The sequence below is a fragment of the Ranitomeya variabilis genome, chromosome 5, assembly GCF_051348905.1.
Source record: "Ranitomeya variabilis isolate aRanVar5 chromosome 5, aRanVar5.hap1, whole genome shotgun sequence".
NCBI lineage: Eukaryota > Metazoa > Chordata > Amphibia > Anura > Dendrobatidae > Ranitomeya > Ranitomeya variabilis.
The window spans coordinates 479,071,118-479,096,437 of record NC_135236.1 but is presented as its reverse complement, the minus strand read 5'-3'; the positions used below and the strand labels follow the sequence as shown (position 1 = coordinate 479,096,437).

The 25,320-nt window shown below is 46.1% G+C and overlaps 1 protein-coding gene across 4 annotated transcripts in view; it reads left to right on the top strand.

The window, feature by feature from the left end:
• TMPO (thymopoietin) overlaps window positions 1-9,961 on the top strand; it is a 33,772-nt gene extending 23,811 nt beyond the window's left edge. For 2 of the 4 annotated variants that reach the window (XM_077265510.1, XM_077265511.1), the window contains 6 exons: window positions 7,749-7,838; window positions 7,955-8,065; window positions 8,286-8,351; window positions 8,441-8,534; window positions 8,653-8,746; window positions 8,862-9,961. In XM_077265510.1, the coding sequence (XP_077121625.1) occupies window positions 7,749-7,838; window positions 7,955-8,065; window positions 8,286-8,351; window positions 8,441-8,534; window positions 8,653-8,746; window positions 8,862-9,165 (759 nt within the window). In that variant the 3' untranslated portion in view covers window positions 9,166-9,961. Of the gene's footprint in view, window positions 1-7,748; window positions 7,839-7,954; window positions 8,066-8,285; window positions 8,352-8,440; window positions 8,535-8,651; window positions 8,747-8,861 lie in introns of all 4 variants that reach the window. The other 2 variants (XM_077265513.1, XM_077265514.1) reach the window with 1 other exon arrangement.
• Window positions 9,962-25,320: the final 15,359 nt, after the last annotated feature.

The window sequence follows — 25,320 nt, the reverse complement described above, 5'->3', positions numbered from 1 at the left end:
ACTAAGGGGACATCTGGCGTTGGAGGTGAGTGTGCGGCGCTGCCTCCTGGAGTCCGTGGTCTGGAATTCCCGGCGCTGTGAGCTCCTTCTCAGCCGGCGTCGGGTGCCGGAAATGGTGGGTACGCGCAGGCGCACGATACCCAGCGGCAGCACTCGGAACGTTACACAGGAGCTAAGGGGAAGGGGGACCGAAAGAGGCGGCGCGTACCGGAAGTGGTGACCGGATGCGCGCCTGGAACAACAGCAGCGCGCACCGGAAGTAAGGTCCGGGTGCACATGCAGTGCTCTGGCAGAGGCAGGATCAACCAGGTAAATGGTGGATTAAAAAGCGCGCACCGGAAGTGGTTGCCAGGTGCGCGCTTAGGCATAAGTATATAGCGCAGGGTCACGCTGACAGCTGACAGGCGCAGGATCAACCAGGTAGTTGCATCACATGCACCGGAAGTGGTGCAGGCACAATCAGCCAGGTAATCAATCATGATTAATGAAGCGACCAATAATAGCAGGATCAACCAGGTGATTCATTAAAAAAAAAAGAGGTGAATCTATTTAAACGAGCCAGAAGTGCTGCCCTGTGTCCCTAAACCAGGCCAGGTTGAAGGTGACTACTCTTGTTACATGGTAGTGTGTATGATGGAGAGCTTTTCACCAGAGCATTTGATGCCACAGCAAGAGATGCAGGAAAGGCGGTCTCACTCAAGTGAAAAGAGCCAGTCCTGCCGTGGCAGAAGCAGAAGCCGCTCGGACAGCGTACGGACGGATCGCCATACCAAGGAGGGGTCCCTAGTCTCATTGGGAGACACGGAGAAAACCAGCCAAACTCCGGATCCGGTACCCGTACTTTGAAAGCGTCCGAGTGGTGAGTGAACTGCGAGAAAGTCCAGCACGCTAATGTCTGTTCTCTTCTCTTATCTCCGTCTCTTCCCCTCTTTTCTTACATACATTGCGGGGTGGAGTATAGGAGGTCCCCAAAAAATATAAGGGAAAAACTAAAAATAAGGAGTGTCCCTTATGTAAAAAGCCTTTAAAGACATCTTGGGATAAAAGACTCTGTCAGGAGTGTATCAATAGGACGGTGGCGGAGGAAACAACCTCCTTTACGGACAGCCTAAGATCTCTGATCCAGTCCGAGGTCTCTAAGTCCGTAAAAGCATTACAGACAGCCGACACAGATGCCAGATCTAGGGACAGATCCAGCCCCTCAGTAGCATCCCAAAGAGATTCCTCGGAGTCGGAGGGGGACTCCAGATACAGCTCGCTGCTCAGATAGTAGCTCAGAGGAGGAGGATGCATTTCCAGCAGAGGCTACGGATAGGCTTATAAAAGCCGTTCGCTCTACCATGATGGAGCTGGTAGATGGGAAGACTAAAAAGACAGCCCAGGAACTTATGTTCAGTGGTCTACAGAAGAGAAAACGGATGTCATTCCCTATTAATGAACAATTACAAGAACTGATTAAAAGGGAATGGCAAAAACCGGAGATAAAGTCCCAGATAACCACCTCCCTAAAAAGAAGGTATCCATTTGAGGAGGAGGCGTCCTCATCTTGGGATAGAGCCCCAAAGATTGATGTGGCAGTCTCAAAGGTTGCCAGGAAATCCTCCCTGCCATTCGAGGACCTAGGTTCTCTAAAAGAACCTCTGGACAGGAAAGTGGATAGTTCCCTGAAAACGGCATGGGAAGCCTCGGCAGCACTAATGCCAGCTATCGTGGCCACTTGTGTAGTCAGTCAGATCCTTAAAAGTCTGGATAGACAACCTGGAGGAACAGGTAGAGCAAAAAGTTCCCAGAGAGACTGTCCTAGAGGCAATACCAACCATGAGAGCAGCGGCAGTGTTTCTAGCTGAAGCATCAGCAGACTCGGCTAGACTGGCAGCAAAATCAGCAGCTTTAGCCAACACAGGACGCCGTGCCGTATGGCTTAAATGCTGGCCAGGAGATACACAGGCAAAGATGAAGCTTTGCTCTTTGCCTTGTGAGGGGAACTTCCTGTTCGGACCGGCATTAGACGAGGTATTAGAGAAAGCCAGGGACAAAAAGAAAAACTTTCCGAAACAGCCATTTCAGCCCTTTCGTCGCTCCTTTCGGAAAGGCCAAAAATTCCGAAGACAGCAGTATAGAGACCGAGACAGGAGCAACCTGCACAAGCGACCCAGGGGAGGAAAGGGCTTCTATTTTGGCAAGTCCCCCAGAGACACCAAGAAACCCTCCCAGTGACGGTCCTTCTCAGGTGGGAGGGAGGCTCTCACTTCCTTCCAGCCTGGGAGAGGATCTCATCCAGCATATGGATCCGGCAGATCGTAGGATCAGGCCTAAAACTAAAATTCCACCACTGGCCTCCAAAAAGAGATATGCAGACTCCGGTACAGTCCTCCCAAGAGAAACAAGACAGTCTGGAGGGGGAAGTAACATCACTCCTAGACAAGCACGTCTTGGAAGAGGTTCCTATAGAGGAAAGGAGGGAAGGATTTTATTCCCCTCTTTTTCGCATAAAAAAACCAGACAATTCCTGGAGGACAATAATAAATTTAAAAGGCCTCAACAAATTTCTTCTAATACCATCATTCAAGATGGAAACCATAAAATCAGCGGTGAAGCTTCTTTATCCCCAGTGTTACATGTCCGTCCTCGACCTCAAGGACGCTTATTATCACGTCCCAATCAGACAACAAGGTTGTCAGTTTCTCAGAGTGGCAGTTCAGATGGGGTCCCAGTTGCGTCACTTTCAGTACAGGGCTCTGCCCTTTGGGATAGCAACAGCCCCACGGGTATTTACAAAGCTGATTGCAGAGGTCACAGCACATCTCAGAGAAAATGACACTGATAATACCCTACCTGGACGACTTCCTGATTGTAGGGAAGAACTTTTCTCACTGTCAGGAGCAGGTCAGGATAGTGATGGACACTCTACAGACACTGGGATGGCAACTAAACCTCAAGAAATCCAAACTAGAGCCAGCAATGGTCCAGAATTTCCTGGGGATAACGGTAGACTCCGTGGCACAGGTATGTCGCCTCCCAGAAGAAAAAGAGGAAAAAATCAAGCAGATGATTATAACAACATTAACAAAACCAGAGATGACTTTGAGAAGGGCCATGTCAGTATTGGGGTCCCTAACCTCCTGCATACCGGCAGTAAAATGGGCCCAGTTCCATGCAAGAGAACTGCAATGGTGTGTGTGCTGCAGAACGACCTGGAACTTCAGGGGCAGCTAGAGCAGAAGCTCACTCTCCCACTCTCTGTGCTCCAATCTCTCAGATGGTGGTTACAGATAGTCATCTCCGAGAGGAGTCCCCTGGACATACACAGCCTCCAAAGTGATCACAATGGACGCCAGTCCATGGGGGTGGGAAGCTGACTCAGACACACTGTGGGTCCAAGATCCCTGGGCTCAAGAGGAGGAAAATCTATCCTCAAACGAGTGGGAACTCTTAGCAATAGAAAAGGCGCTAGAGAGATTACTTCCACACGTGACAGGGCATCATGTGAGGGTCCTATCGGACAACCGGACAGCGGTCGCATACGTGAACCACCAGGGGGGGCACCCGTTCTTGGTCACTGATGCACATAACCAGAAGACTCATGTCTCTAGCCGAAAGGCATTTCCTGTCATTATCGGCCCTGCATATTCGAGGTGTGGACAATATAAAGGCAGACTTTTTAAGCAGGAACCACTTGAGGCAAGGGGAATGGTCCCTAAAAAAGTCAGTTTTTCAACAGATAGTACACATGTGGGGAAGACCCAGGGTAGACCTCTTTGCCTCAAAAGCCAACAAGAAAGTTCAAAGATTCTGCTCCCTGAATCCAGCAGACAGTCCATTGGCAGTAGATGCCTTCAGTATAGAATGGACGTCAGGACTCCTGTATGCATTCCCACCGATATGTCTAGTTCCAGCAGTTCTGAGGAAGATCAGGGAGGACAAGGCCAGGGTAATTGTGATAGCTCCCTTCTGGCCGAAAAGACCATGGTTTTACTGGCTGAGAGTGATGTCAGTGACGGACCCGTGGGTTCTCCCGGAAGACCAGGACCTTCTAACGCAGGGTCCCTTCAACCACCCGCAGAACTCCGGGCTTCATTTGACAGCCTGGCATTTGAGCGGTCGTTACTAGAGAAAGAAGGGTTCTCAGCTGGGTTAATATCCACCTTGCTCAGCAGCAGAAAACCAGTAACGACCAAGATATATGGAAGAAATTCCTCTCCAGCTCAGGGCCAATACGGGAAGGGTAGGTCCCAATAGTGGCAATACTGGAGTTCCTGCAAAAGGGCTTAGATCTGGGGTTAGCTGTTAGTACCCTCAAAGTACACATTTCAGCCTTAGCAGCTTTATTCAACTGTGACCTGGCAAGCAATAGGTGGGTGGTGAGGTTTATCCGAGCCTGTAGTAGAGCTGACTCTGTTCCATCCCCTACTCCTCCACCATGGGATCTGAATTTAGTGTTAACAGCCCTGACAGAAAGCCCCTTTGAGCCGTTAAATACAACTTCAGATAAAGTACTAACACTAAAAACAGCTTTGTTAGTGGCACTTACATCGGCCCGTAGGGTGGGGGATTTACACGCATTGTCAGCTGACCCCCCCTTACACACAAATCATGGACGATAGGGTTGTACTATAATTAGATCCGGCATATCTCCCCAAAGTGGTATCGAGATTCCATAGGGCTCAGGATATAACCCTACCCTCTTTCTGTCCCAATCCTAGTAACAAGAAAGAGGAGAGACTCCATTGCCTAGATGTCAGGAGATGTATCCTGCAGTATTTAGAGAGAACAAAATCCTGGAGGAAACAGGGGGCTTTATTTGTTTCGTTCCAAGGGTCAAGGAAGGGCCTTAAAGCCTCGAAACAGACTATAGCTAGATGGGTGAGAGAGGCCATTATTCTAGCGTATAGTAGTGCAGGCAGGGTTATTCCACAGGGTCTGAAAGCCCATTCCACGAGGGCCATGGCGATATCGTGGGAGGAGAGCAGATGCTACCATCGACCAAATCTGTAAGGCGGCCACTTGGTCCTCTCCATCTACATTTTTTAAACATTATAGGCTAGACCTATCTGCTACCTCTGATCTCACATTTGGGAGAAGTGTTACAAGCAGTGATCCCTCCCTAAAAGAGAATAGAAATCTCTGTAACTCTCGTGGTGCCGTCATGTATGATGGAAAAACACGGGTATTACATACCTGGTAATGTGTTTTTTTCATGAGACATGACGGCACCCTTATATTCCCACCCTTTTGATCACGTCATTAGTCGGGTGCATTATTAGCATTATTTGTATTATACACTCCCTGGGGTATCGGTGAATAGAACCATATAGGATGTATTATTTGTGTACACTAACCAGCGGAGTTCCTCTCGTACTCTGTAAAACAACTGATGTGGAGAGAGGAGCCGCCCCTTTTATCTTGAAGGTTTCCTGTCCTTGATGGGCGGATCCCCTCTCTCGTGGTGCCGTCATATCTCATGAAAAAACACATTACCAGGTATGTAATACACATGTTTCCTCATGCTGTGGGGAAAAGATCCTTCCTGACTGCACATAAGGCAATCGGACTAGTTCTGTTGCTCAACATCCTGTCAACAGATTCTAGTATCAGAATCTGTAATGCTGTAGTTATCAGGGAAGACATCCAGGCCTTCCTTGTACTTTTGTCTTGAGCAGTACAGCATGAAGTGGCAGAGTCCCATACTCTCGGTACTCTTACAGTGCAGAACCCACAGTGTAGGGGCTCTTGACTAAAGAATCCATAGTTGGGTCTCTTGCACATAAGAATCCATAGTCTCACTGCTATCACAGTAGATAATCGCCCTCTGTGATTAAAAGAAAATTTATTTCCTGCTAGAAATAGAGGATAGTCCCTGTCTCCTGTGGAGTCCACGTGTACAGTTATAATTGAAAAGATCTCGTGCAGTTCCCTCATTTATTTGCACATGGTAGTGGGATCTCCTTTTGGGCCTTATTTTCTCTAGGCTGAGTGAGTCCAAGTTTTAGCTTATCCTGGTTACCAGAAAAAATTGGACATAGTATGTCTGCTCTAATGACTTGCATAGAGACTGTTTCAAACAGAGTTTCTCTTGTGGGAAAGGGTTCTTCCTACCAGCCCTCTGAGGTTTACCGAGGTCCTGTGATAGGAGCTAAACGCAGATCCAACAAATCAGTTAATCATTTTCTTACTATCTATGTATATGGCACAACTGACAGTAAGGGCATTTATTTAGGCCACTTTCATCAATTCCAGAGTCCAGACTCTGTGTGATTAACATCGGCGGCACCACAGGAGAGATGATTCATGCTTCTCTGTGAACCCATGGTTGGTAATGGCAGGGGATGTTATCTGACAGACTGCATATTTCCTTAGTCTGCATTGCATCCAGCCACTTACTTGAGGCCTAAAGATTTAAGGATTCAGAATAAGATGTCCGGGGTCTCCTGGGTGTGTAATGTATACTTACACATTACTTATGTAATGTATCCCAATGCTCTGACCATTTATTCATATACTAAAGCTTATTGGTTTGATTTTTCGGCATTCAGGGGGCCACTGTCCTGCAGGACTCCTTGTGCTATGGTAAGCTAGTCTGAGCCCAGGAGGACCAGTGAAAGACCAGTCCTGTGCACATATGAGTTTATTGGTCTGCTACAGTCCTCATTGCATTTGTGGAAGTGGCTATCACCATACTTTTGCTGGACAGTAAGAGGCGTTTAAGGTCTATTCTATGTGATGTTTATAGCTATAATCTAGCAATCACGTCAGTTCATTATTGGTGTTGGGTAGAACAGGAGAGTTCTCACTAAGTTTTGACTGTTACAATGTGTATACACATTTAATACTGAATTTTCGGCATTATAGACACATATCAGGCACTCGCTACGTTGTTTTCTATGATTGTCTAGATTTTTTTCTGATCTTAAAGATGGGTTACTATTAGTGATGAGCGAATATACTCGTTACTCGGGAGTCCTCCGAGTATTTTTTTGGTGCTCGGAGATTGTTCATCACCGCAGCTGAATGATTTACATCTGTTAGCCAGCTTGATTACATGTGGGGATTCCCTAGCAACCAGGCAATGCCCACATGTACTTATGCTGGCTAACAGATGTAAATCATTCAGCTGAGGTGAGGAAAACTAAATCTCCGAGCACTAAAAAAAAAATACTCGGAGGACACCCGAGCGTGCTCGGGAAATCTCAAGTAACGAGTATATTCGCTCATCACTAGTTACTACTGTATATCTAGCCTTGTTCTTGCCCGGGACTTTGGTCCCTTTAGGGCTTCTGTACCCATCCTGGTGCCATTTCTCTGGCACTATTCTGGCTGTGCTGTCCAGAGGAATGTACTGGAAAAAGGGAACTGGACCTACCAGTAATTCGATTTCCAGGTTGTCCCTCAGGACAGCACCCTTATTTTCCCTCCCTTATGTTCATCTTTAGGCTTCACAAGATCAATTTTCCTGAAGACTGTTCATTTATCGCGCTGGGGTCATTAAAGTATTTATCTTGCATATGAGTTTCTAGTGGCTTGTATAGACCAGGTTCATCCTGCCTTCGATGGTTCTTTAAGAACAGTGGAGGTGGAAGGAGCCTCTTAGCCTTTCTGTGATCCTGTCCCGCTATAGGTCAAGGAAGGACTACATCCTGGTGTGCTGTCCTGAGGGACTATTTGGAAATCGAATTACTAGTAGGTCTAATTCCTTTTTTTTTTTTTTTTTTTCTTCTCTTCACCTTTTCCATTAAAAAAAAAATATATAGGTGGTAGCTACAGACCCTACTGATGAAACAGATAAAACTGAGGCTGCGCCTATATCCGAAACTATATTGGCTTCAAGCAACAGAACTCTAGTATGTTTTACCTGCTTCCGGTGAAGTCTTAAGTTAATTTGTAACTGAAAATTTTCTTTTTGCCCTTGATGATCTGTGTAGGCTAATGCAGAATTCTCTCAATTAAATCCCGTCAGGTTGATTATCAGGTGATTGAAAATTTCAAGCATTCTAACGCATTGAGATCAGTCAGTGAGTTCACAGATTTGTCAAGAAGGACACCAAAGAAACAGCTGATCAGTGAAAAAGTAAATACCGCTAAGTGAATAGTAACTTGTTTTCTAGAAACCCTGACTCCACTCTATTTAAAATGGTGTGAACTTAAAACAATTTATCCTTTTATAGTAAACGATTAATGCATATATTCAGACTTGACTTTTCATATGTTAAACACTTGTGCCCCTATGTGTGTAATGCAGTATTTTTAAACTTGCTGGAGCAAACTGATTAAGCTTCTTTTTTAATAAGGTCATTGATGTTCAAAGTGTTGGTCATACAGATCCAAGTGATCTTCTGAACACAGCAGTGATTGAGGTGACAACTTAATCTCTTTCAGCTTTCCTCTTAAATGTTAATGACCTCATTAGATTGTCAAACTTAAAATCATATTGTTCACATTGAAGGATGCTGGAAATCTGAGTGAACAACGTCTGGAAACTCCAAACAAGACAAGACAGTTGAAAATAACAAAGTTTGTTACTCCCATTAAAAAACAGGGAAGATATTTACCTAGCACTTGTGGTGATTAACTTTCCTTTAGTCACATGCCTAGTTGGGTTTCCTGGGGCCTGCATTTCATTTCTGCACTATATAGTGATTTTTTTTTTTGTGTAGGTTATAGAAAAGACCTTTACAGAGGAAAAGCGAGAAGGAAGAGATATTTTGAAGGACATGTTTCCATATGAATCTTCAACGCCTACAGGAATAAGGTTTGTGTTCCCCCCCCCCCCCCCTCCACCCTTTAGCATGTGTGCAATAAATTATATTAAAGGTTTCGAGCATACTTACTCACTTTTCTTCTTATTGTTTTCCCCTCCATCACAGTGCAAGTTGTCGCAGGCCGATAAAAGGAGCTGCTGGTCGACCCTTTAGTGTCAAAGATTTCAAAGATTACAAATTGGATGAAAGTTATTCTACTAAATATATCTCCAAATATCATCCAGTAATTGAAGAGAAACCTACCAAGGGGAAAAGTGAGCGATCCATCCCCATTTGGATAAAGCTACTTATTCTCCTCATTTTGGCTGTGCTTTCCTTCTTGGTTTACCAAGCAATGGAATCCAATGAAGGGAACCCAATAATGAAATGGTTCCAGGGCAACCAAAATTTAAGCAAAGATGAAAACTGATTTTCAGTGACTCAACATATTTTTAACAGTCCTGAATACACAAACTGCCATTTTGTCAGGAACCTGCAAATAATGTGACACCTGAAAAACCCATTTGTACATAAATAAATATGGTACACATGGAAATCTGCTATCTATTTACTGTGGAAAGCTAGAAGAGGACTGTGCCATAATGAGTAATGTTATTTTTTATTAGACATCGAGCATTTTGTAGTATTTCCTATATTTTTAACAGGAATACTTTAGTTACAGTAATACTTAAATGGCAGAGGAAATCATAAGGCGATGTGAATTAATTTCTTAAATTCACTCAAAAACAGATCATGCTTCTAGATAGCTTTATTTGAAATTCTAGAGATCAGCTAATCTATTATTAAATCATGAGGAGCAAATGTTTTGCTATAGCTAGTAGTTTAGCCTGCTACAATTATGCTGATAAAATGACTGCAATATTTTTTTAACATTGTTGTGCATTCTGTGTTTCAAAGTAACTCTTTAAGTATTCCTGCCGCAAGAATTTCTTATCTACTGTATCTTACACTTGCCAATCTATTGGACATATGATCTTGAAAAATATCATGCAATTAAATAAAAAAGTTGTTAGATGTACTGCGTAATATACTCTTCAAATGAAATTGTGAGCAAATTTGGAACAATATTTTGGGTAACTTTGCTTGCTGCAGGAATATTATGTTTACGGTTTAAACAGTCTTTTCACCTACACTGTGAATATGGTCACTGACTAATTGTTGGTTTTTATGTCAATGTTTCATAGATAAAGCAAAGCATTCATGTAGCAGTCTTCTCTTTATTAATGCCTTAACCCCTTTCTGACCTCGGACGGGATAGTACGTCCGAGGTCAGAAGCCCCGCTTTGATGCGGGCTCTGGCGGTGAGCCTGCATCAAAGCCGGAACATGTCAGCTGTTTTGACAGCTGACGTGCCCGTAATAGGCGCGGGCAGAATCGCGATCTGTCCGCGCCTATTAACTAGTTAAATGTCTGCACCAAAAAGTATAGGCAGGCACCACCGTCAGGGATCACCTCTAGCATACTACAAAAAGGCACATTAGAAAAAACAAAGAAAAGAGTAGTATGCAAACAAAGAGGGATCACCAGGAGAATTTACCAAACTATAACACTTTTATTAAACCACACTCATATAATACACTACAACATGGTTATTAAAAACACTTAAAAGATTGCATAACAAGGCAAATCATGAAAACTAGACCTGTGATAAGGTCAAGCCACAATGCCACCCTGAAACACACCTGCAGAGTCAAATAGAGTTCCCCCATGGCTAACAAGCAGTCAGATCCAAGGGCATACTATACTACCTGATGGAAAATACCAGGCCTCGCAGGTGGCATCCCCCTAGAAAATATCAAGGCAATAGAAGAGGGAAGAAAAGCAGGTGGCACCGTGCCCGGTGGCGATCGCGCTGTGCCTGCTTCTAGCCTCCCATGGAGGCTATTGAAGCATGGCAAAAGTAAAAAAAAAAATAAAAGTTTAAATCACCCCGCTTTCGCTCCAATCAAAATAAATCAATAAAAAAAAATCAAACCTACACATATTTGGTATCGCCGCGTTCAGAATCACCCGATCTATCAATAAAAAAAAGCATTAACCTGAATGCTAAACGGCGTAGTGAGAAAAAAATTAGAAACGCCAGAATTACGTTTTTTTGGTCGCCGCGACATTGCATTAAAATTCAATAACGGGCGATCAAAAGATCGTATCTGCACCAAAATGCTATCATTAAAAACGTCAGCTCTGCACACAAAAAATAAGCTCTCAGCCGACCCCAGATCATGAAAAATGGAGACGCTACGAGTATGGGAAAATGGTGCAATTTTTTTTTTTTTAGCGAACTTTGGAATTTTTTTTTCACCACTTAGGAAAAAATAACCTTGTCATGTTAGGTGTCTATGAACTCGTACTGACCTGGCAAATCATAATGGCAGGTCAGTTTTAGCATTTAGTGAACCTAGCAAAAAAGCCAACCAAAAAAACAAGTGTGAGACTGCACTTTTTTTGCAATTTCACTGCACCTGGAATTTTTTTCCCGTTTTCTAGTACACGACATGCTAAAACCAATGATGTTGTTCAAAAGTATAACTCGTCCCGCAAAATATAAGCCTCACATGGCCAAATTGACGGAAAAATAAAAAAGTTATGGCTCTGGGAAGGAGGGGAGTGAAAAACAAACACGGAAAAACTGAAAATCCCAAGGTCATGAAGGGGTTAATGACCGCCAATGCGCCTTTTTATGGTGGTCATTAGATCTCCACCAAACATCAACAGGCGAGCACGACGAGTGTCACCTCCCCGTACCCTCTCCTGCGACATGGGATGCCAACAGCCGGACACAGCCCTATGAAATCCTAGGGGAGCGAAACCCTTAGGATACACAGAGCCTCCCTTCCCATGGCGTCCGGCTGCCCCCCTCTGCACCACCAATGAATGAACAACGGTGCTGCATGGATCTGGATGGTCCTTCTCCACCTCCCTATCAAAGGGGATGGTGGATCGAGGGTTCCTGCACAGTCGTCCTCCCCCTGCATTACTACCTTCTCTGCACGGGAATCGATCTTCCAGCTTCAGCGGTGAGTTTCGGTGGGGGCCCCAAGCACATCGCGGGCCCGGCCGCTTCTCTCGGCCGGGCACAGCTAATTTAGCCCCCGGGTTCGGCCTTAACTAGGCCGCAGGTTGAAAACTCCGCCCAACAGTGCGCATCATGTCCGAGGCCCCGCCCACCGGTATGGCACTTCTCGTACACTGCAAGAAGAGCCCTCCTAATCTCGGCGGCCATCTTCAGTCCCTTTAACGCCAGATGGGACCACACCGCTACACCTGCACAGGGACAGCGCTGCACCGCTGGGACACGGGCACAGGACCTGGGTAAGGTCCCCCTTCATATAGCCACCAAGGTGCTCCGCTGAGACAGCCGCACACAAAGTGCTCTGCTAATATTTCAGCCGCACACAAAGTGCCCCACTGATTTTATTCTGCTGCAACACCCCTGCAGTATTTTTGGAGGTTAACAGGGTACAACATGTCTTTACCTAAAACCTCAAAAGTTTTCAAAAACAGTGGTTTTCACTTCTTGCACCTCCTGTCAGGCTGCGCTACCAAGCGGGCATACCTCTTCGCTGTGTCATGCTTATGACCCTAAATGCGCTCAGGAGCCCCCCACCGTGACAGAGCCCACGGTGACCAGTCCCCCTGAGTGGGCTTTGTCACTCTCGAAATCTGTGGCTTCCTTGACTAAAGTGATTGAGTCCCTCCAGGATCCATCCAGGAGCAGGACCACTAATCCGTCTGTCCAAGAACATTCCCCTACAGCAGGGGAACCATCGGCCTGCAGTGGCCGTTCTCATTCAAGACACAAACTGACATCTTGGAAGCGTGTACATAGCTCATCCACCAGGCCCTCCGGTGCTTCGGCGTCCGTTAGCTCCGTTCCCGCTCTCCCTCTTCTGGCGCCTATAGCGACCATGACTCTGAACCTGAGTCGGATGGGCCCCTTGATCTAGAGTCGCCAGGTTATCGGACTACTGTAGATAGTCTCATTGAGGCCGTCAACCAGTCATTGCAGGTCGACGAGGAACCCGCAACTTCCCATACGGATACTGCAGTGTCCTTCATAAGGACCAAACGTCCTCATAGGGTGTTTGCAAATCACCCGGAGTTCCAGGACATAGTTCGGCGACATAGGGAGCGTCAGGACAAACGCTTTGCAGGTCAGAGATCTCTGGAGTCCAGATATCCTTTCTCTCCTGACCTCTGCAAACAATGGACAGTAGATCCTCCCATTTGTCCTCCGAAACTCTTCTGTCCCTGCCGGACGGATCCTCCATCAAGGATCCCACAGATCGTCTGACAGCCTCGCCCGGTCGGTTTTTGAGGAATCAGGCTCGGCACTTTTTCCCTCTTTGCAGCTACCTGGGTAGCCAAAGCCGTGACTTTTTGGGTAGATTCTCTGCATAAGGCCGTACAGAAGAGTGATCTCCCCTCCGAGATAGCAGAGTTGGCTAATCAGATTTCTTTGGCTGGTGATTACTTAGTAAACGCTTCCCTGAACTCATGTTCTCTCCCTCTACTAACTTATCTTTGCCTGACATTGCCATCTCCGTGTGTGGATCCACCATTACTCCCAAGCAACATGCCCGCTGCCTTGGGGTCATACTTATTTCCGAGCTTTCCTTCACCCCCCACATCCAATCATTGGCTCGCTCTTCTTAGCTGCATCTCAAAAACATTTCTAGAATTTGCCCTTTTCTTTCTTTCGCCTCTGCAAAAACTTACTGTTTCACTCGTTCATTCTCATCTAGACTCTTGTAATTCTCTCCTAAAAGGCCTCCATGCTCCAATCTGTCCTGAATGCTGCTGCCAGGATTATATTCCTCGCCAACCGTTACACCGATTCCTCTACCCTGTGCCAGTCATTACACTGGTTACCCATCCACTCCAGAATCCAGTAGAAAACTATTACCCTCATTCACAAAGCACTCCATGGCTCAGCACCACCCTGCATCTCCTCCCTGGTCTCAGCCTACCAACCTACCCGTGTTCTCCGTTCTGCTAATGACCTGCGGTTCGTATCCTCAAACAGAAACTCCCGTCTCCAAGACTTTTCGCATGCTTCGCCAATTCTTTGCACTACCCAGGTTAATGTGATTAATCCCCACAGTTTTAAGCATGCCCTAAAACGCATTTGTTCCGACTGGCCTACCGCATCATTGCATTAACCTAACTATCCCTGTTTGGCCCATTCATATAAGTTAAACCAAAATCAGGTTCCTCGCATCATGTTCTCATACAATTTATGCATTTAATAGCCCTCTGTGTCTGTACTGCTACATACTTGGGCTGTTAACTGGTTCATGCAGCTTTACATGAACACTCGATCCTTACACTATGGCTGGTCCGAACTACGAAAGCAATTGTTACTTCCACCTCTCGTGTCTCCCCTTTTTCCTCAATTTGTAAGCTTGTGAGCAGGGCCCTCATTCCTCTTGGTATTTATTATGAACTGTCATTTTTGTTATGCTGTAATGTCTATTGTCTGTACAAATCCCCTCTATAATTTGTAAAGCGCTGCGGAATATGTTGGCGCTATATAAATAAAATTATTATTCCCTAGACATGGCTAATTGCTTTTCCCATGCAGCTTCAAGCGCAATGGCGATTAGAAGGGCACTATGCCTGAGGAACTGGCGAGCAGACTCTGCATCTAAAAAGTCCTTAACGTCCCTTCCCTATCTCAGTGGTCGCTTATTCGGTGAAAAGCTGGACCAACTGATTTCGGATGCTACAGGAAGAAAGAGTAAATCCCTTCCCCAGTAGAGATTTAGGCAACCAATCCGCCGACAGCCGCAGGCTCGTTTTCAGTCCTTTTGCAGCAATAACGGGTGGTCCTCTACGGCCAGTTCCCCCGGTTCGGAGCGTCGCGCTGTCAGACAAAAGTCCACAGACCTCGTACAAGCCCAACCACTCCTGGAAGGGCCGCCCCATGCAGTCTAGATCTAGGGGATCCAGACCCCAAAGATGTTCAACTAAATGACTCGCAACTTTGCCCAGATGACTCCAGCAGAGTAGGCGGCCACCTTCTCCTGTTTCGCCATATCTGGATTGCAGTTGTTCATGACGAGTGGGTCAGGGATCTGGTGTCCTTGGGATACAAAATCGAATTTTCCTCTCTCCCAATCCCCCCTCCAACCCTTTTTTTTTTTTTTTTTTTTGCCTCCCGAAACGGGAAAGGGAGCTCTGGCTTTTTCCCGGGCCATAGTCACTTCGCCGAGACTGGGTCATTATCTGTCCCAGAGAACGAAAGGTTCCGAGGGTTTTTATTCAAATCTGTTCACGGTCCCCAAGAAGGATGGTACAGTCGGAGCCATCCTGGATCTAAATCTCTTAAATAGATTTGTCAGAGTCCGACATTTCAGGATAGAGTCCCTCCGTTCCGTCAGCGCCTCGATGGAGCAAGGCAATGCCTCCAACGCATCCCGAATCTTCACATTCCTATCTTCCATCACCAAAGGTTCCTTCGCTTTGCTGTCCACAGGGAACATTTTCAGTTCACGGCCTTACTCTTCGGCCTCACCACCGCCCCCAAAGTCTTCACAAAGGTCATAGTGGCTGTCATGGCCATCCTACACTCTCGGGGCCTAGTCGTTCTCCCCTATCTAGATGATTTACTGGTCAAAGGCCTATCTTTCCAAGCCTGCGAGGAGTGTGTCCGCATTTCTTTTGGATACTCTTTCTCGGCTAAGCTGGTTAATCAACTTTAAAAAAAATGGTCTCCTGGGACAGCAGATCTCCTTCCTGGGCATGACTCTGGACACTTCCCGAGTGTTGGTGATTCTCCCCCGGGACAAGGTCCTAGCTCTTCAACAGGGGGTCCGGAAGCTCAGTCAACAGTCTCCCTGTTCCGTCTGTTTCGGCATGAAGATTCTTGGGAAGATGGTAGCTGCAATGGAGGCAATTCTGTTTGCGCAACTACATCTTCGTCCCCTACAGCACGCACTGTTGGATGTGTCGGGGTCGTCACGACAATAACCCTCATTCACCAGTCATTCCAAATCAAAGTGTGTGCAGGGCATCTGGTACCGAGTAAAAATGAGTCAGACACGCAGCTGATTCAATCTTAGCTGATGTCCGTGCGTCCACTTATGTCAACAGCGGTACAGCAACTACGTTTATTTCCAAAAACACAGTACTATTGTTCTACAAGAAGGAATGTAATAGGCGGGGTTTAAGCAGTATATGTCTAATATTCAGTCCTTTCTGATTTGTCTTGATGTGTCCTTGCGAATCCTCCTTTCCTTGCATTCCAGAAGTTTCAATTTCAGAAGAAACAATACTTCTTCCCTCAGAAACGAAAACTAGGGTAAAGGTGAATATTGGTGGCCATCTTAAATAATTATATCTGCAAGCATAGGAAAAACTTATTGTTTCACAGTATAAAAGTATAGCAGTACAAAGAGTATAAAGATATATATTTTCACCTTGACAGATGCATGGGACAAGAGTCCTTTTTCCCTCAACAAACCGTGTCCACTGACCCCTTCGGGTCAAGCAGGCACTCCAATGGTGGACGCTCCGGGCCTCCCTTCTCCAAGGGAAGTCGTTCCTCCCAGTACATTGATTGGTAGTCACTACCAATGCCAGCCTCCTCGGCTGGGGAGCTGTTTTTCATCATCATACTGCCCAGGGGAGCTGGTCTCACGAGTCTTCGTCTTCCAATCAATGTCCTGGAGATAGTGCGATTTGGCTGTCCTTGCGCTGGTTCCATCATCTCCTAGCAGGCCGCCCCATCCGTATCCAGTCGGACAATGCCACGGCTGTGGCATATATAAATCATCAGGGGGCACTCGCAGCAAGGCTGCAATGTGCGAGTTTGAACACATTCTTCACTGGGCCGAAAGGAACCACTCGGTCATATTGGCCGTTCACATTCCAGGGGTGGAAAACTGGGCCGCGGACTTCCTAAGCCATCAAGGACCAGTCTCTGGAGTGTGGGTCTCTCCATTAGGACATTTTCCAATAGATCTGTCTTCGTTGGGGCACTCCGGACATAGACCTAATGGCTTCCTGGCTCAGTGCAAAGGCACCTCAGTTTATGGCCCGATCTCGGGACCCGAGAGCAATCGGGGTGGACGCGCTGTACCTTCCTTGGAGTCAGTTTTGTGTTCCTTGCCTGTTTCCCACCTTGCCCTTGCTTCCGAGGGACATCAGGAAGATCAAGGCGGAAGGTGTGCCGGTGATTCTCATTGCTCCGGATTGGCCTGGCTGAACGTGGTACGTGGAGCTGATCCAACTGATCGCAGACGTTCCTTGGCGACTACCCGATCGTCCGGATCTGCTTTCTCAGAGTCCGATTTACCACTAGAACTCAGTTTTTCCCACGAAGTAGTTTCCACCTTGATCAATGCCCGAAAGCCGGTGTCATTGCGCATCTATCATCAGGCCTGGAAGATCTTTTTTGAATTGTGCAGAAGTAGAGGTCGCCCTCTACTGGTCTTCAACATTCTCACCATCTTGGAATTCCTTCAATCTGGTCTGGACTTGGGGCTATCGCCTAGCTCCCTCAAGGGGCAGGTCTCGCCTTCTCAGTTCTTTTCCAGCGGAAAAAAATTGCTTCCACACCCCAGGTGAGAATGTTTTCAGGGAGTCTCCCACGTGGTACCTCCCTATAGAGCACCTCTAGAGGCTTGGGACCTTAACCTGGTCCTAGGTGTCCTGCAGGAATCTCCCTTAGAGAGGTGTCCTGCAACGGCTCAATCTTCTCTCTTGGAAGGTGGCCTTTCTTGTCGCAATTACTGTACTTAGATCAGAAGAGTCTCGGAGTTGGCTGCTCTTATCTAGCGCCTTTTCTTACATTCCACAGAGACAAAGTGGTCCTCAGACCATCTACCTTTCTTCCAAAGGTGGTGTCTACCTTCCACCATGACGAGGATATCGTACTTCCTTTGTTTTGTCCTGCTCCGGCGCACCGTGTGGAGAAGGCTCTTCACTCCTTGGATCTTGTAAGGGCTCTCAAAGTATGTGTCTAGGACGGCACCTTTTCAACACAGCTCTGTTCATGCTCCCAGCGGGACACCGGAAGGGATTGGCCGTTTCTAAGTCGACAATATCCAGATGGATTCGGTCGACTATTCAAGAAGCTTATCGTGTCAGAGGCAAGCCTATCCCAGCAGGGATCAGGGCACACTCCTCTCGGTCGGTGGGTGCTTCATGGGCCATTCGGCATCAAGCGTCTGCTGAGCAGGTTTGCAAAGCTGCGACCTTGTCTAGCCTGTATACTTTCTCAAAGCATTATAATGTCCATACTCGGGCATCTGCAGATGCGAGCCTGGGTGGACGAATTTTGCAAACAGCGGTAGTGCACCTTTAGACAGCAGGTGCTGTGAGTTTACTCTGTTGTAATTTCCCACCCAGGGACTGCTTTGGGACGTCCCACGGTCCTGTGTCCCCCGATGTGGCGATGGAGCAATGGGGATTTTTGTGTTCTCACTGTAAAATCCTTTACTCCGAGCCACTCATTGGGGGACACAGCACCCACCCCTTTTTGTCCTGTTGCCTATTATGAGTGTTATAGTTTTGACATGATGTACCTACGGTTAATTTTTTTGTTAATCTCCTACTGCTTGGTCACTGAACTGGTTCTATCTGGAGCCAGTGGGCGGTGTATACTGCAGAGGAGGAGCTCTGCCCACGTAGTATATAGCATCCACGCAGTATATAACACTGCCCACGTAGTATATAGCATCCAAGCAGTATATAACATTGCCCATGTAATAGATAACATCCACGCAGTGTATAACACTGCCCATGTAATATATAGCATCCACACAGTATATAACACTGCCCACGCAGTATATAGCACTGTGGGCACCATATCCCTGTTAAAAAAAGAATGAAAAGAAAAAATAGTTATATACTCACCCTCAGCGAAGCTGTCCCTATGTGCGCAATGTGGCCGCCAGCTTCCGTTCCCAGAGATGCATTGCGAAATTACCCAGATGACTTAGCGGTCTCGCGAGACCGCTACGTCATCATCTCGCGAGACCACAATGCATGGCCCAGAGCGTCGCGATAAGCAGGAAAAGTGCCGGAGGGTGAGTATATAATTTTTTTTTTTCTTATTTTTAACATTAAATCTTTTTACTATTGATGCTGCATAGGCAGCATCAATAGTAATAAGTTGGTCACACAGGGTTAATAGCAGCGTTAACGGACTACGTTACACCGCGGCATAACGCCGGACTGTGCCCGTCGCTGATTGGCCGCGGCCAATCAGCGACGTGGGATTTCCGTGACAGACAGATGGAAGTGCCCCTCAGCCGATTTTATTTAGGTATATAGATAGTCTGGGAGTCCTTCTTTTGTTTTTTTGTTTGTTTTGTTCTTTTTAAGCAAACGCTATGCAGGCCTTCATGTCTTGCACTGAGAGGCTTCCGTCAGTCACTCTGCAATAAAGGCCCGATGGCGGAGGGCTGCAGTGATAGTTGACTTTGTGGAACTTTCTCCCATCCCCAACTGCATCTCTGGAGCTCAGCCACAGTGATCTTGGGGTTCTTCTTTACCTCTCACCAAGGCTCTTCTCCCACGAGTGCTTAGTTTGGCTGGACGGCCAGGTCTAGGAAGACTTCTGGTGGTCCCAAACTTCTTCCATTTAAGGATTATGGAGTCCACTGTGCTCTTAGGAACCTTGAGTACTGCAGAAATTCTTCTGTAACCTCAGCCAGATCTGTGCCTTGCCACAATTCTGTCTGAGCTCCTTGGCCAGTTCCTTTGACCTCATGATTCTCATTTGGGCTGACACGCACTGTGAGCTGTGAGGTCTTATACAGACAGGTGTGCGCCTTTCCAAATCAAGTCCTATCAGTTTAATTAAACACAGCTGGCCTCCAATGAAGGAGTAGAACCATCTCAAGTGGGATCACGAGGAAATGGACAGCATGTGACTAAGGCTACTTTCACACTAGCATCGTGCACTGCACCTCGCAATGCGTCGTTTTGTAGAAAAAACGCATCCTGCAAAATTGCTTGCAGGATGCGTTTTTTTCTCCATAGACTTGCATTAGCGACGCATTGCGACGGATTGGCACACGTCGCAACCGTCGTGCGATGGTTGCGTCGGACCGTCGGCACAAAACGTTACATGTAACGTTTTTTGGTGCGTCGTGTCCGCCATTTCCGACTGCGCATGCGTGGCCGGAACTCCGCCTCCCCGGACATTACAATGGGGCAGCGGATGCGTTGTAAAACTGCATCCGATGCCACCGTTGTGTTTTCTAATCACAGTTTGCGTCAGTACGTCGCATTACGACGTGCGTCGTACGACGCTAGTGTGAAAGTAGCCTTAAAGCGAACCTGTCACCCCCAAAATGGCTGGTGAGGTAAGCTCACCGGCATCAGGGGCTTATCTACAGCATTCTGTAATGCTGTAGATAAGCCGCCGATTTTACCTGAAAGAGGAGAAAGAGGTTAGATTATACTCACCCAGGGGCGGTCCCGCTCCGGTGGGCGTCTCAGGTCTGCTCCGGCGCCTCCTATCTTCATTCCATGACGTCCTCTTCTGGTCTCCGCGCCGCTGCTTCGGCGCAGGCGTACTTTGCCCTGTTGAGGGCAGAGCAAAGTACTGCAGTGTGCAGGCGCCGGTAAGGTCATAGAGGCCCGGCGCCTGCGCACTGTTGTACTTTGCTCTGCCCTCACCAGGGCAGACAAAGTACGCCTGCGCCGAAGCCACGGCGCGGAGACCAGAAGGACGTCATGGAATGAAGATGGGAGGCACCGGAGCAGACCTGAGACGCCCATTTGACCACGGACCACAGCGGGACCGCCCAGGTGAGTATATTATAACCTCTTTTTCTTTTTCAGGTAACATCGGGGGCTTATCTACAGCATTACAGAATGCTGTAGATAAGCCCCTGATGACGGTGAGCTTACCTCACCATCGATTTTGGGGGTGACAGGTTCCCTTTAAATATGAGTGTCTGAGCAAAGGGTCTGAATACTTATGACCGTGATATTTCAGTTTTTCTGTTTTATTAAATTTGCAAAAATTTCTACATTTGTTTTTCAGTCAAGATGGGATGCAGAGTGTACATTAGTGAGAAAAAAAAAGAACTTTTTGAATTTACCAAATGGCTGCAATGAAACAAAGGGTGAAAAATGTAAAGGGGTCTGAATACTTTCCGTACCCACTGTATATATAAATATCACTGAAACAGTCAATCTGTCCAGCAAAAAGGAAGCACTCCTCTGCCAGCAGAAAAAATAAATGTAGTTTTTTAACAGAATGGAAAACAAATTTTGTAAAATATTCACTTTGTGTGGAAGAGTAGCATAAAAAAAAAAAAACCTAGAAATTTGATACCACTATGGTTAAACTAATCAAAAATCAAAGTTGAAATGAAAGACTAACAATTACTGGTGCATTTTATATTTATTTTTTCATTCTGTAGCCAAAACAATCTGGGGAAAAAGTGTGCCAATACAAACTTAACTTGAAAAGAGAGCAAGAAGCTGCACCAACAGCTGGTTTATGTCACCTGCACACACTTATTCTATGTCCTCATAATGCGTAAATGCCCATGCAGATATCGAGTGCTCTCCATGAAAAAATCCAAACTTGAAGTACAACAGTCTATTAGAAAATTCGAGCACTCACCATCCGCTAAAATCCACTTCTTTATTATGACATGTAGTCAAAAGGCAGGACGAATCAGGGAACAAACGTGATTCCACAAGACATGGCATCAAGACCCGTGGAAGCGCAGCAGCGCGAAACGGCCGTCTTGTGGAATCACGTTTGTTCCCTGATTCATCCTGCCTTTTGACTACATGTCATAATAAAGAAGTGGATTTTAGTGGATGGTAAGTGCTCGCATTTTCTAATAGACTGTTGTACAAACTTAATTTGTGCTGCAATTAAAAGCCCTAATACAGTGCTGTCGGCTTTAAAACCAAGTTAGTTTGGAGTATGGCAACAATAACAGTTTATGAAAACAAGATCGTTTAATGGGCAAAAGTAGCAAAAAAGCTATAAATCTAGTATTTGTCTTGCTTGCAGTAAATATGCGTTTTACTTGCGGATTTTCCCCATAGGATGGAAAATAAACCAGTTACCGTATTTTTCCGACTATAAGACGCACTTTTTTTCCTCCAAATTTGGGAGGAAAGTGTGGGTGCGTCTTATAGTACGGATATAGCATGTGGGGAGGGGGGCAGCAGTGAGTGGGATCGCACGGTTATCCCACTTCAGGATGTCCCCGCTGCCGGAATCAGCTGCTGGGGAAACCACATGGCCCCGCTGATTAAGTGCAGTGAATATTTATTAGCTGCTCCCCGCCCACCGATCAGCTGAGCGGGGAGCAGCAAATGAATGCTGCACTTAAGCAGCGACACACAGTTTCCCCAGCACTGATTCCGGGGAGAATCTGTGTGTCCGAGGGAGGAGGAGGCAGCAGCAGGGGCCAGGAGATTGCTGCATACCTGCCTGTGCTGGACGCTGAGCTGTCTGTGGTGCATAGGGAGGACCTGTGTGATGTCAGAAGTGGGCGGGCTGGAGCATCACATGGCAGCTCAGAGCCCTCCCTCTTCTATCATCACAGGTCCTTCAGACTCCCACCTAGAATCTGCAGCTTCCTCTTATGTCCTGCGCTGTGGAAAGGCAACAACAGGGAGGGCTCTGTGTATGTGCAGTCATGGGATGCTCCAGCTTTTACCTCACCACAGTGGCTGGCTCCCACAATTAAGAGGTCAGTCTTTACAAAACACAATAAAGCACTCTGCCACTCCTTTGGTGAACTATAACTCCCAGCTTGTCATAGGATCTGCAGGACATGCTGGGAGTTATAGTTCTCCCATGGGATTTTAAAGCAGCACTCCAGTGTTATTTTGCAGTGCTGGAGTGGTGCTTTCACTATAAGCCCTGTGCACCCATTCTTACGGCTTGTTTCCACATGCGAGAAACATGTCCGTGTCTCGCATGTGGAAATCAAGCTCTGGTGCCGGCACTCCAGAGCGGAGCGTGCGGCCGCATAGGAACACATGGAGCTGCACAGCTCCGCTCCAAAGTGCCGGCGCCAGAGCTTGGTTTCCACATGCGAGATACGGACGTGTGCCTCGCATGTGGAAATGAGCCCTTATACTCACCCTCCAGCGTCTTCATATCGTACTTCAGACACCACACTGGTCCCTCAGCTTCCAACATAATAACGTACTATTATATATAATAACACCACATATAATAGTATGTTATTTATGTTATTAAATATTTTACCACATTTTTTTTGCTTCAAATATTTTTTTCCCTATTTTCCACCTCTAAAACCTGAGTGCGTCTTATAGTCCGGTGCGTCCTATAGTCCGAAAAATACGGTAAACACAATTCTTATTACCCATTGTGAAAATGACAAATTTGAAGATAAAGAAATAATCTAGTAGAGAAAATATTTTGTTTTGGTTAGTCGTGACAGCAGTTTTAATTAATTTCAGGGGTGCACTTTTTAACCCCTTCACACCGAAGCCTATTTTCACCTTCCTGACCAGGCAAATTTTTAAAACGCTTCACTGGATCCCACTGATTCTGAGACGGTTTTCTCGTGACATATTGTACTTCATGATAGTGGTAACATTTCTTTGATGTGTTTATTTGTGAAAAAAGAAAATGGAAATTTGGCTAAAATTTCGCAATTTTCATACTTTAAATTTTTATGTTCTTAACCCCTTTCTGACATTAGACGCACTATCCCGTCGAGGTGGTATTGGCCCGTATGACCACCGACGGGATAGTACGTCTAACGTGATCAGCCGCGCTCACGGGGAGTGCGGCTGATCGCGGCCTGGTGTCAGCTGACTATCACAACTGACATCCAGCACTATGTGCCAGTAGCGGTCATGGACCGCTCCTGGCACATTAACCCCCGGAATACTGCGATCAAACATGATCGCAGCATTCCAGAGGCATAGGGAAGCATCGTGCAGGGAGGGGGCTCCCTGCGTGCTTCCCTGAGACCCTCGGAGCAATGTGATGTGATCGCGTTGCTCCGAGCGTCTCCTCCATCCTCCCTGCATTCCCTGGATCCAAGATGGCCGCGGGGCTCCTTCCGGGTCCTGCAGGGAGGTGGCTTGCAAGCGCCTGCTCAGAGCAGGCGCTGGCAAGCCTCCTGCAGTGCCTGTCAGATCGCTGATCTGACAGTGCATTGCAAAGTGTCAGATCAGCGATCTGACACTTTACCGTGATGTCCCACACTGGGACAAAGTAAAAAAATATATATTTACATGCGTAAAAAAAAAAAAATCCTAAATAAAAACAAAATATTATTCCAATAATTACATTTCTTTATGTAAATAAAAAAAACCAAAAGTACACATATTTAGTATCGCCGCGTCCATAACGACCCGACCAATAAAACTGTCCCACTAGTTAACCCCTTCAGTGAACACCGTAGGAAAAAAAACTAGGCGAAAAACAATGCTTTATCATCATACCGCCGAACAAAAAGTGGAATAACACATGATCAAAAAGACGGATATAAATAAACATTGTACCGGCGAAAACGTCATCTTGTCCCGCAAAACACGAGCTACCACAGCGTCATCAGCGAAAAAAATAAGTTATAGCCCTCAGAATAAAGCGATGCAAAAGTAATTATTTTTTTCTATAAAAAAAGCTTTTATTGTATAAAAGCGCCAAAACATAAAAAAATTATATAAATGAGGTATCGCTGTAATCGTACTGACCCGAAGAATAAAACTGCTTTTATCAAGTTTACCAAACGTGGAAAGGTATAAACGAACCACCCCCGCCCCCCAAAGAAATTCATGAATAGCTGGTTTTTGTTCATTATGCCTAACAAAAATGTCATGTGCCCGAAAATGATACCAGTACAAAAACGTCAACTCTTCCCGCAAAAACCTAGACCTCACATGACTCTGTGGACCAAAATATGGAACAATTATAGCTCTCAGAATGTGGTACCGCAAAAACTATTTTTTGCAATAAAAAGCGTCTTTTAGTGTGTGACAGCTGCCAAACATAAAAACCCGCTATAAATAATAAATCAAACCCCCCATTATCACCGCCTTAGTTAGGGAAAAATAATAAAATAAAAAAAGTATATATTTCCATTAGGGTTGGGGCTAAAGTTGGGGTTAGGGTTTGTATTACATTTACGGTTGGGTTAGGGGTATGGTTAGGGTTGGGATTAGGGGTGTGATGGGGTTAGGGGTGTGATTAGGGTTGGGATTAGGTTTAGGGGTGTATTGGGGTTATGGTTGGAGTTACAAATGGCCGGTTACCACTGTTTAGACACACCAGGGGCTCTGCAAACGCAACATGACGTCCGATCTCAATCCATACAATTCTGCGTTGAAAAAGTAAAACTACTCCTTCCCTTCCGAGCTCTGCCATGCGCCCAAACATTACCCCCACATATGGGGTATCAGCGTACTCCAGACAAATTGGACAACAAGTTTTGGGATCCAATTTCTCCTGTTACTCTTGGGAAAATACAGAACTGGGGGCTAAAAAATAATTTTTGTGGGAAAAAAAAAAACGATTTTTTATTTTCACAGCTCTGAGTTATAAACTTCTGTGAAGCACTTGGGGGTTCAAAGTGCTCACCACACATCTACA